Source organism: Macaca fascicularis, chromosome 20 (genome assembly GCF_037993035.2).
Source record: "Macaca fascicularis isolate 582-1 chromosome 20, T2T-MFA8v1.1".
Lineage (NCBI taxonomy): Eukaryota > Metazoa > Chordata > Mammalia > Primates > Cercopithecidae > Macaca > Macaca fascicularis.
This window is the reverse complement of record NC_088394.1, coordinates 3,186,136-3,203,080: the sequence shown is the minus strand read 5'-3', so window position 1 is coordinate 3,203,080 and position 16,945 is coordinate 3,186,136. Positions and strand designations below refer to the sequence as shown.

At 53.2% G+C, this 16,945-nt stretch overlaps 1 protein-coding gene across 8 annotated transcripts in view; it reads right to left on the bottom strand.

Moving 5' to 3' along the window:
* The window catches only part of CCNF (cyclin F), a 40,365-nt gene extending 27,178 nt beyond the window's left edge, over positions 1–13,187 (bottom strand). For 2 of the 8 annotated variants that reach the window (XM_065537058.1, XM_045382928.3), the window contains exons 1-4: positions 10,393–10,592; positions 6,863–6,975; positions 4,198–4,352; positions 2,408–2,514 (exon numbers count right to left, since the gene is read on the bottom strand). In XM_065537058.1, the coding sequence (XP_065393130.1) occupies positions 2,408–2,514; positions 4,198–4,352; positions 6,863–6,975; positions 10,393–10,577 (560 nt within the window). In that variant the 5' untranslated portion in view covers positions 10,578–10,592. Of the gene's footprint in view, positions 1–2,407; positions 2,515–4,197; positions 4,353–5,897; positions 6,156–6,862; positions 6,976–10,392; positions 10,593–11,108; positions 11,280–13,052 lie in introns of those variants that run through there. The other 6 variants (XM_005590976.4, XM_074028585.1, XM_045382925.3 and 3 more) reach the window with 5 other exon arrangements.
* Between the last annotated feature and the right edge of the window lie 3,758 nt (positions 13,188–16,945).

Here is a 16,945-nt window from a genome sequence, read left to right as displayed (position 1 = left end):
CTCCTATGCTTAAGCCATTCTCCCATCCCGGCCTCCCAAGGAGCTAGGACCACAGGCATGTGCCACCATGCTCAGCTAGTCAAACAAAAAAATTTTTTTTTTCTAGATACAGGGTCTTGCTACATTGCCCCGGCTAATCTTGAATTCCAGACCCAAGCGATCCCCCTGCCTCAACCTCACAAAGTGCTGGGATTATAGGTTTGAGCCATCATGCCTGGCCCTAGAACATTTCTTTTTTTTTTTTTTTTTTTTTTGAGATGGAGTCTCGCTCTGTCACCCAGGCTGGAGTGCAGTGGCGCGATCTTGGCTCACTGCAAGCTCCACCTCCCGGGTTCACGCCATTCTCCTGCCTCAGCCTCCCGAGTAGCTGGGACTACAGGCGCCCGCCACCTCGCCCGGCTAGTTTTTTGTATGTTTTAGTAGAGACGGGGTTTCACGGTGTTAGCCAGGATGGTCTCGATCTCCTGACCTCGTGATCCGCCTGTCTCGGCCTCCCAAAGTGCTGGGATTACAGGCTTGAGCCACCGCGCCTGGCCAGAACATTTCTTAATATCATGTAGTCAAATATGAATTATCCATTACATGCTCTGACACAGATGAACCTTGAAAACATCAGGGTCCGTGAAATAAGCCGGCCACAAAAGACCACGTGTTGCAAGATTCCATGTGAAATCCTCACAAAAGGCAAATCCAGAGAGACAGAAAATCAATTAGGGGTTGTCTAGAGTTTCCAGGATTGTGAGGAAAATGGGAAGTGACTGCTGATGGGGACAAGCTTTCTTCTTGGGGTAGGGAGAATGTTCTAAAGTTAAGTACTGGTGATGTCTGTACAACTCTCAGTATACTAAAAACCAATGAGTTATACATTTTATTTATTTATTTACTTATTTATTTTGAGACGGAGTCTCGCTCTGTTGCTCAGGCTGGAGTGCAGTGGCGCAATCTCAGCTCACTGCAACCTCTGCCTCCCGGGTTCAAGCGATTCTCCTGCCTCAACCTCCTGAATAGCTGTCATTACAGGCATGTGCCACCACACCCAGCTAATTTTTGTATTTTTAGTAGAGACGGGGTTTCACCATGTTGCTCACGCTGGTTTTGAACTCTTGACCTCATGATCTGCCCGCCTCGGTCTCCCAAAGGGCTGGGATTATAGGTGTGAGCCACCGTGCCTGGCCACATTTTATTTTTTTATTATTTTTTTGAGACAGTGTTACCCCATCACCCAGGCTAGAGTGCAATGGCACAATCTCGGCTCACTACAACCTCCACCTGCTGGGTTTAAGCAATTCTCATGCTTTAGCCTCCAGAGTAGCTGGGACTACAAGCGCCCATCACCACACCCAGCTAATTTTTGTATTTTTAATAGAGACAGGGTTTTGCCATGTCGGCCAGGCTGGTCTCAAACTCCCGACCTCAAGTGACCCACCCGCCTTGGCCTCCCAAAGTGCTGGGAATACAGGTGTGACACCACACCCGGCTGAGTTCTACACTTTAAATGGGTGAACTGTGTGATGTGTGGATCATGTCTCAATAAGAAATATATACATTTCCCCTGGAAGCAGCCCAAGCATGGCCCCGGCAACACGGCTGCCTGCCCTTGTTGGCTGTCTATCTGGAGTTCTGGCAACTCAAGTGGACAAGGGCCACAGTGAATCCCTGTCAGAAAATCCCCGCCTGAGATCACAAGATCAGGAGATCGACACCATCCTGGCCAACATGGCAAAACCCCATCTCTACTAAAAATACAAAAATTAGCTGGGCATGGTAGCGCGTGCCTGTAATCCTAGCTACTCGAGAGGCTGAAACAGGAGAATCGCTTGAACCAGGGAGTCGGTGGTTGCAGTGAGCCGAGATCGTACCACTGCACTCCAGTCTGGTGACAGAGCGAGACTCCGTCTCAAGAAAAAAACAAAAACAAAAAACAAAACAAAAAACAAACAAACAAAAAAGAAAAATCTCCGCCTGAACTGTGGTTCCTTGGTTTGTTTTGAGGGCAGCTGGTACCTGGGACCATGAGCACACGTGGACAGGAGGCCACGGTGTGGGGTGCAGGTTGGGGTGGGATCAGCCAGTGAGTGAAACATTATAGGATAGAAATCACATGGTTTTGACCAAAGGGAAGGAAGGCTGAGTGAAGTTTCCACAGGAAGAGGACTCATGTCTGGGTCATGTGGGAATGGATCAGTGGCGTGAGGGATGACTGACTGCACGGCCTGCTGGAAGGCGTGTGGCTTGTGCGGCTTGATGCGTGAGGTCTGCCACCCTCAGTCACTCCCCAGGGGATGAGGCAATGTCATGGGAGATAGCAACAGGAAAATCATTACTGAATCAGGCCGTGAGACACAGACTGGCACATAGGGAGGCCAAGACAGGAGAAGACCGAGCCATTCTCAGGGTGCAGAGATACCTTTCAAAGAGCTTCAGGTTCCCTGGAGACGGCCACAGCTCCTGGAAGCTGGCACATGCCCACACACTGGCGTGGTTGTCCACCAGGTCCTTCAGCTGGGAGTGTACCTGCAGAACAACAGGGGCCGGGGCTGGGTCATGGAGGGACCACCCGAAGGCTCCACGCCTGGAGGTTCTTAAGGACAAGACGCAGATGTAGGGTCTCCTGTCTCCCTCCCCATCCCAAGTAGTCGAGGTCCCCAATCTCTGTGTGAAAGTAACTGTCGCTTTGAACAGATAAAACAGCCCAGAAACGAGTTTCTCTGAGGTTCTAAAGCAGGGCAGAGGACAATGATCTTGGAAGGAGGAAACAAACACCTAGGCTGAGAAAGAGGGTTCCACATCCCTGCAAAGGTGTCACCCCCAAAGACAGGGGAAACACTCTAAACGGGGGCAGGCAGGACGGAAATGTGTTTTCTGCTTCCCCACTGGAGGCCTTGCTAGTGGGAGTGTGGAAACAGGTCACAGGGACTCAGGGCAAAGAACACCACCCGTGATGGAGGTCTCAGGTAGAACCTGGAACCTCTGCGCTGGGCCAGCGCAGGAAGTGTCCAGGCCAGGACCTGGAGCACAGTTGAGCATTTTAAGCACCAAAGTTTCCACTGCCACTGGAAATTCAGAACTCCCTGGGGTCCATAAAGTGCGTCACACCTGCAATGGAGGTGACTTTGGGAGTCAGAAAATGGGTTGTTGCTGGTATTTTCCCATGAATCCACTGTATACTCTAGGTTAAGTCACTCAAAGTAAGCCTATGGTTCCAATATCTAGAAAATGACTCCTAGAGTTCATTTAAGTGTTAAATGTTACATGGGATTTGTCCTCAAGAATATATTCTTATTCTTTTAAACACTATCTTTTAAGGGATGCAAATTTCACTGCCATAAAAGGGTACTTTTGGCCGGATATGGTGGTTTACGCCTGTAATCCCAGCACTTTGGAAGGCCGAGGTGGGCGGATCACAAGGTCAGGAGATTGAGACCATCCTGGCTAACATGGTGAAACCCTGACTCTATTAAAAATACAAAAAATTAGCCGGGTGTGGCGGCGGGCGCCTGTAGTCTCAGCTACTCGGGAGGCTGAGGCAGGAGAATGGCATGAACCCGGGAGGCGGAGCTTGCAGTGAGTGGAGATTGCGCCACCACACTCCAGCCTGGGCGGCAGAGCGAGACTCTGTCTCAAAGAAAAAAAAAGGTACTTTTCTGTTGACACTGTAATGAACAGAGGCAACTTTAGTGTGCTGGGAGACAGGAATGGAAATTTCTGTAATCAGAATGTCTTAAAGAAAGCATATGGTAATGGTAATGATATCATCTTTGTTTCCTTTTGCCCCCTTTTTTTTTTTTTTTTTTTTTTTTGAGACAGAGTCTTGCTCTGTTGCCCAGGCTGGAGACTGGAGTGCAGTGGTGAGATCTTGGCTCACTGCTTCAACCTTGAAAATGGTTCAAGCCATTTTCCTGCCTCAGCCTCTCTAGTAGCTGGGATCACAGGCATGAGCCACCATGCCTAATTTTTGTATTTTTAGTAGAGACAGATTTCGCCAAGTTGGCCAGGCTGGTCTCGAACTCCTGACCTCAGGTGATCCACCCCCCCTCCCTTGGCCTTTCAAAGTGCTGGGATTACAGGTGTGAGCCACCGTGCCCGGCCTCTGCCCGTGACCTCCTTTTTAGTCAAAGTTTTGTTCTGACAGTTAAGAACACAAGGCCTTGATGGTAACAGTGCTAGGGCTCATGCTGTTTTCATCCAGGGACTTACAGCTCGGACAGCCAGGATGTCCTCTACAGAAAGCCATTTCAGGATGTGAAAGAGCACATCTTCAGGGAGACTCAAGATGGTCAGGTTTCGGGGCCTCCTCCTTATTCTTCGCTTTGTAGGATAACAGAAACACTTGGCACACCTACAGTGAACCACTGAAGGAAAAAAAGACAGAAGTGTTGATAAGACGAAAAATTATTCTATATACATACCCTTGAAGGGAAAAAAAAAAGGATAAAAGTTACACCTGAAAATGATCTAATGGTTACTATTCCCTGTGCCACAAAAACGGAACTATGCTTCCTGTCCCAAACAAAGATTATGTAAAAGGAGTGGCATTGCACAAATTACAGAAGAGATCATTCATTTTCAAATATTCAACAAATATTTATGGCAAATAGCGCATATCATGTAACTTGGCTATTGGGAAACTTTCTGATCCAGAGCCCACATGACAGTCAGGAAGGGGAAAAAGCTGCTGAGGCTGATGACCGTTTTCCTTCCATTTCACTCTTAGGAAAACCCCTGGGGCCTTTGCTGGATATCTTTGCTTTTTGCACACATGACCAAGGTGCATAATGTTCAATAAGGATCTGTGGGCTTGTAGAGTCTGGTTTTCAATCCAAATTAGAAGGGTCAGCCCTGGAGAGAAGCCACAGGCTTGGAGGCCGGGGTAGTGTGCGTCCAAGTCAGCTCTGCAGAGTCTCAGTGTGCCCTCCACTGTAGAATGCAGAGTTGACAGCTACGCAGTAAGGTTGTTGCTCAGGTCCCAACACAAACCTAGACCTGTAGGTCTGTCTACAGGTGCAATCGTTAAAGGTGAGACGGGCTCTCCACCCACCAGGCAGGCAGCCCAGCCATGCTTCTCAGATGTGCTCTCTCCTCTTCCCACAGCCGGCTTTTCTAACTCCTACTCCAGCAACCCCTTCCTCACTCTAAGCAGATGACCTTAGCCCTTATTTCATAGAGAAACAGAAGCCCTCAGACAGGAACCTCAGGATCCTGCCTCCCCATCTACAAATCTACCTTTCTATCCATTCTTCCAGTCCTGAAAGGAAACGCCACTCCCCTCTGTGGGCCCAAATCCCTCCCCACCAGGACTTCCTAGCGATTGCTCCTTGCTCCCCTCTCCCGACCCGGGTCTTCCTGTCAGCAATTAAAAGAGCTGCAAAAGCCAAACGTATTCCAGGGCGACGAACTCTCAAAGATTCTATAGAGCTCTCCATAAAATATTCCTCATTCTCCGGCTCCCGGACAGATACTGTGATAATAGCTCAAACTACAGCTCGAGTTTCCTGTGCCTCATCGCGCGCGGGGCCGAACGCTGCTTTCCACAGAGCTAGCTCCACGGCCCCGCTGGACCGAGGCCCAGTCAGGGACGGGCCGGGCCGCGGGATCGCTTCGACCCCACGCGCTCCGCAGCCCCAACCCCGACCAGGAGGCGCTGGTGTTTGGCTCCCCGGGACCCGATCGCCGCCCCGGGACCCGATCGCCGTCCGAGACCCGATCGCCGCTCCGGCAAAGGGCCGGAAAACGTCGCCGCGAGGGAAGGCGACGAGGGGCTCGGGCGCCCGCCGGGCATTTAAACCGCGCGCCCGGCCGCGGGGGCTCCCTGCGCCGGACGCGACACCCGCCCCGGGTTAAAGAGCTCGAGCCGGCCCTCCTCAGGCCGCCAGGGCCTCCCCTCCCGCGGGACCCACCGTCTGCCCCGCAGGGCAGGCAGAACGGCTGTGGGGCAGAAACCGGCGGACATCGCCTCCCACTCACCGCCACCGCTCCCCATCGCCGCGCTCGCGTCTGTGTCGCCTGAGCCCGCCTGCGAGCGCGCCCGCGCCCCGGCTGGAGCGCGCGCGGAGCCCTCGCGCAGGCGCAGACCCCGCCCCACCGCCCACCCCAGTTTTCAAACGCGCCCGGCCCTCCCATTGGCCTGCCCGGGGGGGCCGCCGCCTGCCCCGCCCACGTCCCGCCCCGGGCTCGCCTTATTTACCGCCCTCCACGCCCACACTGCCTGCTCCGGGCGCCCGCCATTGGCCGCGCCAGGACGCGAATTCGAACATTGGTCGCTGACTGGTGGAATCCGCGTGGCCGCCCCGCCTCCCCAGCGGGGCTGGGGTCCTGGAGGAACGCGGCTCCCGGCCGGCGCGCAGGGGTTTCTAGGCGTCCTCTCCCGGCCGCATGGGTCCGGGCTTCGCCGCTGACCTCGGCGACTGGCATCTGCGGTGCCCGATGGGCTCCGAAGGCGCATGCCTGCGGCCAGGGGAAAGAGGACTCCTTGGCGTCCCTCGCAGTCGCGGCCGTGATCCAGCCTGGCACAGCCCCGACGTGGCGCTTCTAGAACGAGGCCGTGCCCTGCCCGGGTCCCGGGGTCGGTCCTGGGTCCGCGACCCTCACCCCCAGCCTGCACGGCCATCCTTTCCGCCGCCTGCTTCAGGTGGAGACCCTTGGGTTTGTGGCCGAGCCGCTGCTGGGCGGGGATGCTGGCCCGGATCGTGGTAGGGAAAGAGGAGGTCGGAGCTGGCGCTGGAAGTCTCCCCCGCGGAACGCTGACCCCTTCTTCCCGCGAATCGTGGCGCACCCTGGACGCCTCAGTGCCCCAGTCCCGGGGCAAGCCCTCCCCCTCACTTTGGCCAGATGCTGCCCCCTGTCTCGCCTCCTCGGCTGCTACCTGGTAGCTGCTCGCCGTGCGATCTGTCACATCTGCTCACTCCTGTCTTAGGCAGAGCCCATCCGAGCTGTCCTTCAGGAATCAGCCATACCCCACCCCTTTCACGGCACAGGCTGTCAAGGGGAAGACACGCAGCCTCCTGAGTGGTGGAGGACAGAGGGGCTTTTCCTGGGGAAGGCAGGGGCCTGGGCCAAGGCTGCCTACCCCTCCCTCACGCTTCCCTCAGTCTGCACCCTTCCATGCTTCTGAGTCCCCATAGAACCCCTTCAAGTACTGGGCCTGCCCTGGGCACACAGACAGGAGCCCTGGTGTGTAGGCTTCAGCCAGCCTGGAGCAAGAGACAGAGCAAACAGGTGATCACAGCACAGGGCGCAGAAGAGTCCGTGGCCCCAGAGAGGGCCTGGAAGTTGGGACTATTCCCTGTCCTGGAATCAGGAAGCGGATGAAGGAGGGTGAAGAGAGAACAGGCTGAGCAAGTTTGGGTCCTGCTCCCCAGATGTCTCATGTTCTCAGCTCCCAGATTTCTTATCCCCTCCTCTCATTTTTGTCCTCCTGGGTTACTGTTTCCTACTTTGTCACTGTCTCCCCCTAGGGCAGAGGTGCACTTTCAGGGTTAGCTTCCATAGCATCTTGAAGGGATTAATCAACTAGAACCGGCCATGACCACATTAGCCACACCAGCTGCCTCTAGAATCTAGAACAGCGTCCCTGGTCCCTAGGTTGTTGTTTAGCTCTATCCTGTGCTTTGTGTAGTGATCACTCTCCTTTCAATATGGAGAGGCAAATTTCTTTTTCAGGGAGCAGGAGTTGTCTTGATTGCAGCCATGCCTGCTTTCGGCCCGCACCCTGCACTGGCTGCCCTGGGGTGATGAGTGGCTCCTCCAGGGTGTGGGCCTGTTTCCCATTGGGCTTCAGGAAGGTGAGACCTTGTTGGAAAAGTCTAAACTGTTAGAAGCTCAGGGAAATTCCTGGTGGAATGAGGTGTCAGTTGAAAACGACATGGGTAGTGAGGGGCAGGGAAGAGTAAGGGAAAGTGAAGTAGCTTGGGAGCCTGAGAAATCCCACATTCAGAGAAGGTGGGCCTTCAGTGGAGGCAGAGAGGGGCATGGGAGAAATGACAGCTGGATGTGGGAGCCCAGGGAGTGGCTTTCATCACAGGGGGCAGTCACCTGAAACAAAGACTGAGAAGAAGGTGGGCTGGTGACCATGGGTGTGTGACGCTGTTGTTCTGGGCAAGGGGTGCAGGAAGCATAGACAAGGCTCGTGCATGATACTTTCTGAGTCCTGGCTGAGAAGAGACAGAGACCAGCATCTGCACTTCTCAGAGGGGAGCTGAGGGGCCTGTGGCAAGGGGCAGAGTGAGCTCCACAGAGAGAGAAAGGCCGCTGAATGGAGCCCGTCTCAGAGGATAGGAGAGTGTACGTGACAAAGGCATGTGGCCACATCCATCTGCATGTGGACATTGCGATGGTCTGGCGCCCATGGGGCCTCTGCTCAGTGGTTCTCACGCTGGAGCTGCGTCAGAACACCTGCTATAGGGCTTGTTGCAACAGGATTGCTGGCCTTGCCCCAAGCATTTCTGATTCGGTAGGTTTTGGATGGGGCCCAATAACCTACATTTTTAACAAGTTTCCTGATGGTGCTGCTGCTGCTGGGACCCCACTGCAAAAACCTCTGCCCCAGTGCAACCCTGGCTCCCCTGCCTGTTGATGTGGGAAGTTACTGGCTGCCTCTAAGTCAGTCTACCCATGTGGGAGGTAGGGCGCTGTTCACTTCATGGGTGGATATAGGATCACATGCAGCCCTAAATTTGCAGGAGCTGGGGAAGAGGATGAAAGCCCACACATCCAAATACTTAAATGTTGTAACATCCTGACTTAGGCTAGCAAGCTTGTCAATATTTCTTTCCTCCTTCCTTCAGAAGAACAGTGTCATTACCACCTGGGAGGTCAGGTGTGAGTTTAGAATCATGGTCTCCATGAAGCTCCACTCTTCCATGTGACCATGGGAGCCAGCCCCACCCTGGCCTATGGGCACCCTCCTCTCTGTTTCTGGCTCTATCCTGCTTTCCAAGGGATCTGCACATCTGTGTGGAAACCCCCATGCACCCATCCAAACTCCACCCACAGTTCTGCAGAGCTGCTGCTTTGCTGCACCTCGCGTCTCAGGGTGCATCGGGCAGCATGGCCTGCCCTGGGAGGGAGTGCACTGGACGGACAAATTATCTGGGCAGGGGATTCTAGAGAAGGAAGAACGCAAGCTTTGGGTAAGCATTTCCCTCTGCCCTGCAGACTTCTTGCCCATGAGCAAGGGGATGACCAGGACAGTCCCCTTCAGGCCGGGCCTGAGGGTGGTGTGATCAAATGACATGATGCCTGCAGGGGACCGTCCACAGAGCTGGCACCTGGTCGGGTCATGGTTACTACTGTGGTCACTCCCTGGCCGCCGCCTTTGGAAAGGATGTGCAAGATATTCTGAGGCTGCTTCCACAGCCAGGTCTCAACAAGACCACAGGCTACTCAGGTGGGACTCGGGCATCCCTTTCTAAGGAAACGCACCTGGGTTCCCCAGCGGGCCTCTTAAGTTCTCCAGTGGGCCCCACTCTGCTCCGTGCACTGCAGTTAGGGGGAGAGCCCTGTGCTGAGCTAGCTGGGCTGAGAGCTGCCTCTGTAAGCCCTGGAGACCCAGGGCAGGCCATGCACACCTGGGCCAACCTGGCACTGGTCTGTCTTAATTACAGCAGGACAGGCTCTGAGGGAGGTAGGGAGGGAGGCTGAGAGAAAAGCTGAGAGGGAGGCAGGGAGGGAGGCAGCGAGCACGATGAGGAGCCCGCTTGCTCTGCTTGCTGTCATTGGTCTTCACTTTGGACCAGGGGCACAGGGCAGGCAAAGCTCAGGAAGATGACCTCCATGGTGACCTGACTAATTGTCCAGCATGTACTTCTTCTTGGCTTGCTCTAGAGTGCCAAACATCTGAGGGGAGGAAGGAGGCTGCTGTGGCCAGGCTGTCCCACAGACGCACGTAGGGGAGGAGAGAAGGTGGGAAGGGCTGGCCTCTGGCTGTCCCACAGATGCACGCAGGGGAGGAGAGAAGGCGGGAAGGGCTGGCCTCTGGGACTGTGACACGGCCCCAAAGAGGCCCATCCCTCTTTCAGCTGCTCCAGAACACCTCCCAAGAAGTCAGTGCTATGGATCTCAGCTGTCTGTGCTCTTGGGTGGGAATGGTGCCAGAAGGTCAGAGGCCTGGTGGGTGTCCCTGGCTTGCTGTGTGTCCCCAGGCATCTGGTGTTCCCTCTCTGGGCCTGCTGTCCTCTCCGTGAAATGAGGGGGCAGGAGGAGCCAATCTTCAAAGTCCCTTCCAGGGGAAACACCTTCTGTTCTATGATAACCACGTGAACATTGCCATGGAGACGGCAGAGGACAAGGGCAGTGCTGAACATGACTTCAGGGGGATGGAGAGGAGAGAAAGAGAGGGAGAGAGAGAGACAGAGTTACCCCAGAAAGTGGGTCACGTCAAAAATGTGCGCTCACCTTTGCCCAGCTGAGGTCTTGGCCCAGCAGGTGGTCATGGACCATGCCTTGGTGCTTGTCTTCGAGGATGCTGCCAGCACGAAGGAGGGATGGCATTGCTGTGACGGCCAGGCTGGAGGATCACAGAGGGTACGTGGTTGCTCGGCACTGGGGTCCTCATCCCAGGGATTGGGGAGATGGGACATGGGAGGGGTGAGGCATAGATTCTCCTTACGGCAGATGGAAGAGGCCTAGGCAGGGGCCCAGGGCCCACCCAGTGGGGGCTGCTGGGGCTGAAACACACTTGGAAAGGTCAGGTCCACGAAGACCTTGAAATCCTCCAGCGCCTCCTATTGCCTTTCGCTGTGCACTTTGGCCCGCAGGGAGTAGCTGCTGCCAAACTTGCTCTTGAGGTGCTAGGGGCTGCCCAGGCACTTGAACTGCCCCTGCACCATGATGGCCAGCTGGGTGCACAGGGCCTCACACGCCTCCATGCTGTGGAGAGGGCGGGGCCTCAGACAGGGTTGGGGATGCCAAAGGCTGGTGCAGACAGGAAGGCATTGGTGCCCTGATCAGGCCATTCCTGATACCCATGCTCAGAGTGCGGCTCATGTGCAGAGCTGAGGGAATCTCCTCAAAGACTCTCCACCAGCTGCTGACGGGTCTCCTGGCCACCTGATTCTTTCCCAGCCTACCTGGTTTTGAAACTTCCAGTTACCCACAGACCCAGGCTCTACCTGTAGGAGGTGATGATGATGGCCTTGCCGGACTTGCCGGCTCATGCCACAGCATTCCAAAGCAGGTGCCAGGCCGTGGGGTCCATGCCAGAGGACGGCTCGTCCAGGAAGATGACGGCAGGCTCTCTGATCAGGGCGATGCCAGTGCTCAGCTTCTGCTTGTTACCACTGCTGGGGGTGGAAGGGAGAAGGTTGGGTGATGGCAATGGTCAGTCTCCAGCAGTGAGCACTGCCAGCTCAATACTCACCCCCTTTCCTTCTCTATTCAGGAAGCATTCCCACACCTCTCATGGGGCTTTCAGCAGTGCAGCCCACCACTTTCACCCAGAGCTGAACTGTGGCTTGGGCTGTCCACTCAAGGAATAGCCCATTCCCCTGGACACAGGGATGAGTCCAGGGTGAGCACATGGTTGAGGAGTCTTCTTTGAGGGTCTCGAAGTGTTGAGGGCAAGCACTTCTCTATCTGAGAGGACGGGCATTGGCCCATCTTAGCTAACTAAAAAAAAATACTGGCTGGGCGTGGTGGCTCACGCCTGTAATCCCAGCACTTTGGGAGGCTGAGGCGGGTGGATCACCTGAGGTCAGGAGTTTGAGACAAGCCTGGCCAACATGGTGAAACCCCGTCTCTACTAAAAATACAAAAATTAGCTGGCCGTGGTGGCGGGCACCTGTAATCCCAGCTACTTGGGAGGCTGAGGCAGGAGAATCGCTTGAACTCGTGAGACGGAGGTTCAAGTGAGGTGAGATCGCACCATTGCACTTCAGCCTGGGCAACAAGAGTGAAAACCTTGCCTCAAAAGAAAAAACAAAAAACAAAAAAACACATATTGCATTTACTATGCGCAACACACAGTTCTAAACTGCAAATGTGAACTCATTTGATCTTCAGAAGATGCAGGGAAACATAAAACCTGCTTGAAACAGAAGCCAACAGGTCGGGCGCGGTGGCTCAAGCCTGTAATCCCAGCACTTTGGGAGGCCGAGACGGGTGGATCACGAGGTCAGGAGATCGAGACCATCCTGGCGAACACGGTGAAACCCCGTATCTACTAAAAAATACAAAAAAAAAAAAAACTAGCCGGGCGAGACGGCGGGCGCCTGTAATCCCAGTTACTTGGGAAGCTGAGGCAGGAGAATGGCGTAAACCCCGGAGGCGGAGCTTGCAGTGAGCTGAGATCCGGCCACTGCACTCCAGCCCGGGCGACAGAGCGAGACTCCGTCTCAAAAAAAAAAAAAAAAAAAAAGAAACAGAAGCCAACAAAGAGAGAAGACCCAAGGGACATCATCATCTGATCCTGGGCTCATTTTGCCAGACGTGTGGGCACCTCTACATCCCAATCCTGGGTATGCAGTACCGCTGTGTGCCTCCAGGGGGAGCTGCACACAAAACGAAGGGAGTCCTTGGACCTGCGCAGCCTGTGGCCTTGCTTTGATTGGTGTCAGGCTTCTATCACTGACAACAGAAGGCTAAGAAATACCCCATGCTCCTTAGCAGAACATCTGCAGTTCAGGTACTCCAGGCCCAGTGGTATGAGGTAAGACGGGGCTTAAAATGCAAACTTATTGAAAATAGAAAGCCCTTCATGAAGTGGCAGGGAGAAAGGTCCGTCCTCACCTTATCACGACAGTAACACCTGTGGTGCCATCGACCTGACCTCAGCCCGGTAAGCTGCCTTAGCCCTGTGTCAGCTTTATAATCCGCTCAAGCCCAGGACCAAGAGGAAGTGGTGCCTTGAGGCAGCCCAAGCCACTCACCTCTTTCTGCAGGGGTGGAGGCCGCCCCCAACCACCTGTGCAGTGACCTCATGCCCAGATCTGGGGGCTTTGCCCTGCTCTCCAGGTCTGGGAAGAACTGGAACTTATCTTGTAACTGGAGGTGGAGGGGCTGAAGGAAGCCCCAGATCTCCCCTGTAGGTCTTGACCAGCTTGTCGGCGTACATGTACCTGACTAAATCCTCAAGAATCTGGTCCACACAAGCAGTGATGTGGTGCTTTGGGATGCCCCAGATCCGGGCATACATGACCAGCATCTCACGGCCTGTCATGAAGTTCAGCAGAGCATCAAACTGAGGACAGTAACCAATCCACCGCCGTATCTGAGTTAGGAAACAGTCCGGAGAGGGAGGCACGTCAGAAGAAAGCCTCTTCCCACCAGGTTTATCAAGCCTCCAATGAGGCAAGGGCCTGGACACCTGCCGGTCTTGCTCCAGGCTGCTGCCTCTGCCACTACCTGCATCTGCCACGTGAATGCACAGGCACACTACTAAGGGGCTGTGAGTGGAAGTAGAGTAACGTAAGGGAGCCTGGGACAGCCCTTGCTGCTGGTGTAGTGGACAGGGTGGAGTGCTTGTTTAGCTCCTCCTCCAGCCCACCCAGCATGAAACCTCAGCACACAGTGCCTCCCTACTTCCTGGTGCCTTTGAAGCATCCAGTCAATACAAGAGGCTTGCTTTGCTTTTTTCCTCTTTAGAAATATTTTCCGTTAGACATGTAATCTGCAAACAGATTTTCTTTGTAAAATATTCATGCAAAGACTCCTGCAGTCTATTGGCTCAGCCTGCTGTGGCCAGGCACCTGTGCACCCTTTAGACTTCTGTGTTGGCAAAGGCACCTTTGTGGGCCTGTGCTCCTTGCTCAGGACTGGCTGGGTGCTGTTTTTGCCAAATGGTATCATCCCATATCTACCATTCTGTAACATGCTTTTCTTTCTTCTTTTCTTTTTCTTTTTTTTTTTTTTTTGAGACGGAGTCTCGCTCTATCGCCCAGACTAGAGTACAGTGGCCGGATCTCAGCTCACTGCAAGCTCCGCCTCCCGGGTTCACGCCATTCTCCTGCCTCAGCCTCCCAAGTAGCTGGGACTATAGGCGCCCGCCACCTCGCCCGGCTAGTTTTTTTTTTGTATTTTTTTTAGTAGAGACAGGGTTTCACCGTGTTAGCCAGGATGGTCTCGATCTCCTGACCTCGTGATCCGCCCGTCTCGGCCTCCCAAAGTGCTGGGATTACAGGCTTGAGCCACCGCGCCCGGCCGGTTTCACCGTTTTAGCCAGGATGATCTCGATCTCCTGACCTCGTGATCCGCCCGTCTCGGCCTCCCAAAGTGCTGGGATTACAGGTTTGAGCCACCGCGCCCGGCCTCTTATTTTCTTTTTTTGAGATGGAGTCTCGCTCTGTCACCAGGCTGGAGTGCAGTGGTGTGATCTCAGCTCACTGCAATCTCTGCCTCCCGGGTTCAAGCAATTCTCCTGCCTCAGCCTCCTGAGTAGCTGGGGTTACAGGCACACACCACCACACCCGGCTAATTTTTGTATTTTTATTTTTTATTTTTATTTTTATTTTTATTTTTTTTTTTTGAGACGGAGTCTCGCTCTGTCGCCCAGGCTGGAGTGCAGTGGCCGGATCTCAGCTCACTGCAAGCTCCGCCTCCCGGGTTCCCGCCATTCTCCTGCCTCAGCCTCCCGAGTAGTTGGGACTACAGACGCCGCCACCGCACCCGGCTAATTTTTTGTATTTTTAGTAGAGACGGGGTTTCACCGTGTTAGCCAGGATGGTCTCGATCTCCTGACCTCGTGATCCGCCCGTCTCGGCCTCCCAAAGTGCTGGGATTACAGGCTTGAGCCACCGCGCCCGGCCTCAAATGGATTTTTTAAACAGCTAAATAAAATCTAGAAGCCCTCCCTGGATGACTAGCAGTTAAAATAAGTGGGGGTAGATCTGTATTTACTGACCTAGGAATATCTTTAAGACATAATGTTGAGTAAGAAAAGCATGTTGGCTGGCCATGGTTGCTCACGCCTGTAATCTCAACACTTGGGGAGGCTGAGGCAGGTAGATCATGAGGCCAGAAGTTCGAGACCAGCCTGACCAAATGGTGAAACCCCGTTTCACCATTTTTCCACGTTTTTGCTTTTATTTTTATTTTTATTTTTGGGACAGAGTCTCATTCTGTTGCCCAGGCTGGAGTGCAGTGGTGCAATCTCCGCTCACTGCAACCTCCGCCTCCTGGGTTCAAGAGATTCTCCTCTCAGCCCCTCGAGTAGCCAGAGCTACAGGTGCACGCCACCACGCCCACCTATTTTTTTGTATTTTTAGTAGAGACGGGATTTCACCATGTTGGCCAGGCTGGTTTCAAACTCCTGACCTCAGGTTTTTGCCTTTCTAAACTTGCAGCTGACCACCCTCATTTGTGTCCATGTTCGTCTACTCCCAGGTGCTGAAAAGAGTGGGATGCCATTTTCGAGAAGTAACCACTGTTTTTCCCTCCTATTTTCTCCCCTCCTCTCCTCTCTATTCAAACAGCTGGACAACCCTGGGCTTCACTGCCTGAGGTTGTGAGGATGGGTAGGATTTTACAGAATACAAAACAGAAAACCACATGGAGGCTGGGCACTGTGGCTCACGCCTGTAATCCCAGCACTTTGGGAGGCTAGGTGGGTGGATCACTTGAAGCCAGGAGTTTGAGACCAGCCTGGCCAACATGGCACACGCCTGTAATCCCAGCTACTCTGAAGGCTAAGACATGAGAATTGCTTGAACCCAGGAGGCACAGGTTACAGCGAACTGAGATCACGCCACTGCACTCCAGCCTGGGTGACAGAGGGAGACTCTAAGAAAGGAGGAAGGGGAAGGGGGAGGGGAAGGGGAAGGAAATGAGAGAGAGAGAAAGAAAAAGAGAGAGAGGGAGGGAGGGAAAGAAAGGAAACCACATGAAGTGTCTGCTTAGTGAAAGAGAGGTAAGGGAGAAGGCTGTCAGCATGGAAGAATGTTTACAGAGACCTTACACAACTAAGGGCCCAGCTTTGGTTCCCAGAGTGGGGCTTCCCCCTTTTCCTTCTTCTTTTTATAAAAGCTTTATTAAGATACAATGCACGTACCACATAATTCACCAGTGTGTACAGTTCAACTGTTCTTAGCACGTTCAGATCCATCACCACACTCAACTTGAAACACTTCATTGTTCCCAAAAGAAACCCTGTACCCATTAGTAGTCGCTCCCCATTCCCTTTAACACCTCCAGCACCTGATTACCACTAATAAGCTTCCTGTCTCCATGGCTTTGCCTGTTCTGGACATTTCATATTAATGGAATCACACAGCAAATGGTCTTCTGTGTCTGCCTTCTTTTACTTAGCATAAGGTTTTCTGGTTCATCCATGTTGTGGTGCATGTCAGTGCTTCATTCCTTTTTATGGCTGAGGAATATTCCATATTATACAGCAAGACCACATGTTGTTTATCCATTCATCTGTTGATGGACATTTGGGTTGTTTCCACTTTTAGCCACTATGAGTAATGCTTCTGTGAACATTCTTGTACAAGTTTCTGTGTGGATGTAGGTTTTCAGTTCTTTTGGTTATATACCTAGGAATGGAATTGCTGGGTCATTTGGTAATTCTATGTTTAACCTTTTGAGTGTCCTTTTTGATAATTTTAATCTTTTAAAATTATATATATAACATTTATATTTATATGTATATATATATAACTTTTTTTTTTTGAGATAAGGTCTCACTCTCTTGCCCAGGCTGGAAGGCAGTGGTGTGATCATGGCTCACTGCAGCTTCAACCTCCTAGGCATAAGTGATCCTCTCAGCTCCCAAGTAGCTGGGACTACAGGCACACACCACTGCACCTGGCTAATTTTTAAATTTATTGTAGAGATGGAGTTTGGCTATGTTGCCCAGGCTGGTCTCGGATTCCTAGGTTCAAGCCATCCTCCCGCCTGGGCCTCCCAAAGTACTGGGATTACAGGTGTGAGCCACCAAGCCTGGCCTAACTCTATCATCTTATTCAGGGCTAGCTAGCCCATATGTTCTATGTTCCTTTTTCTCTCTCAATTC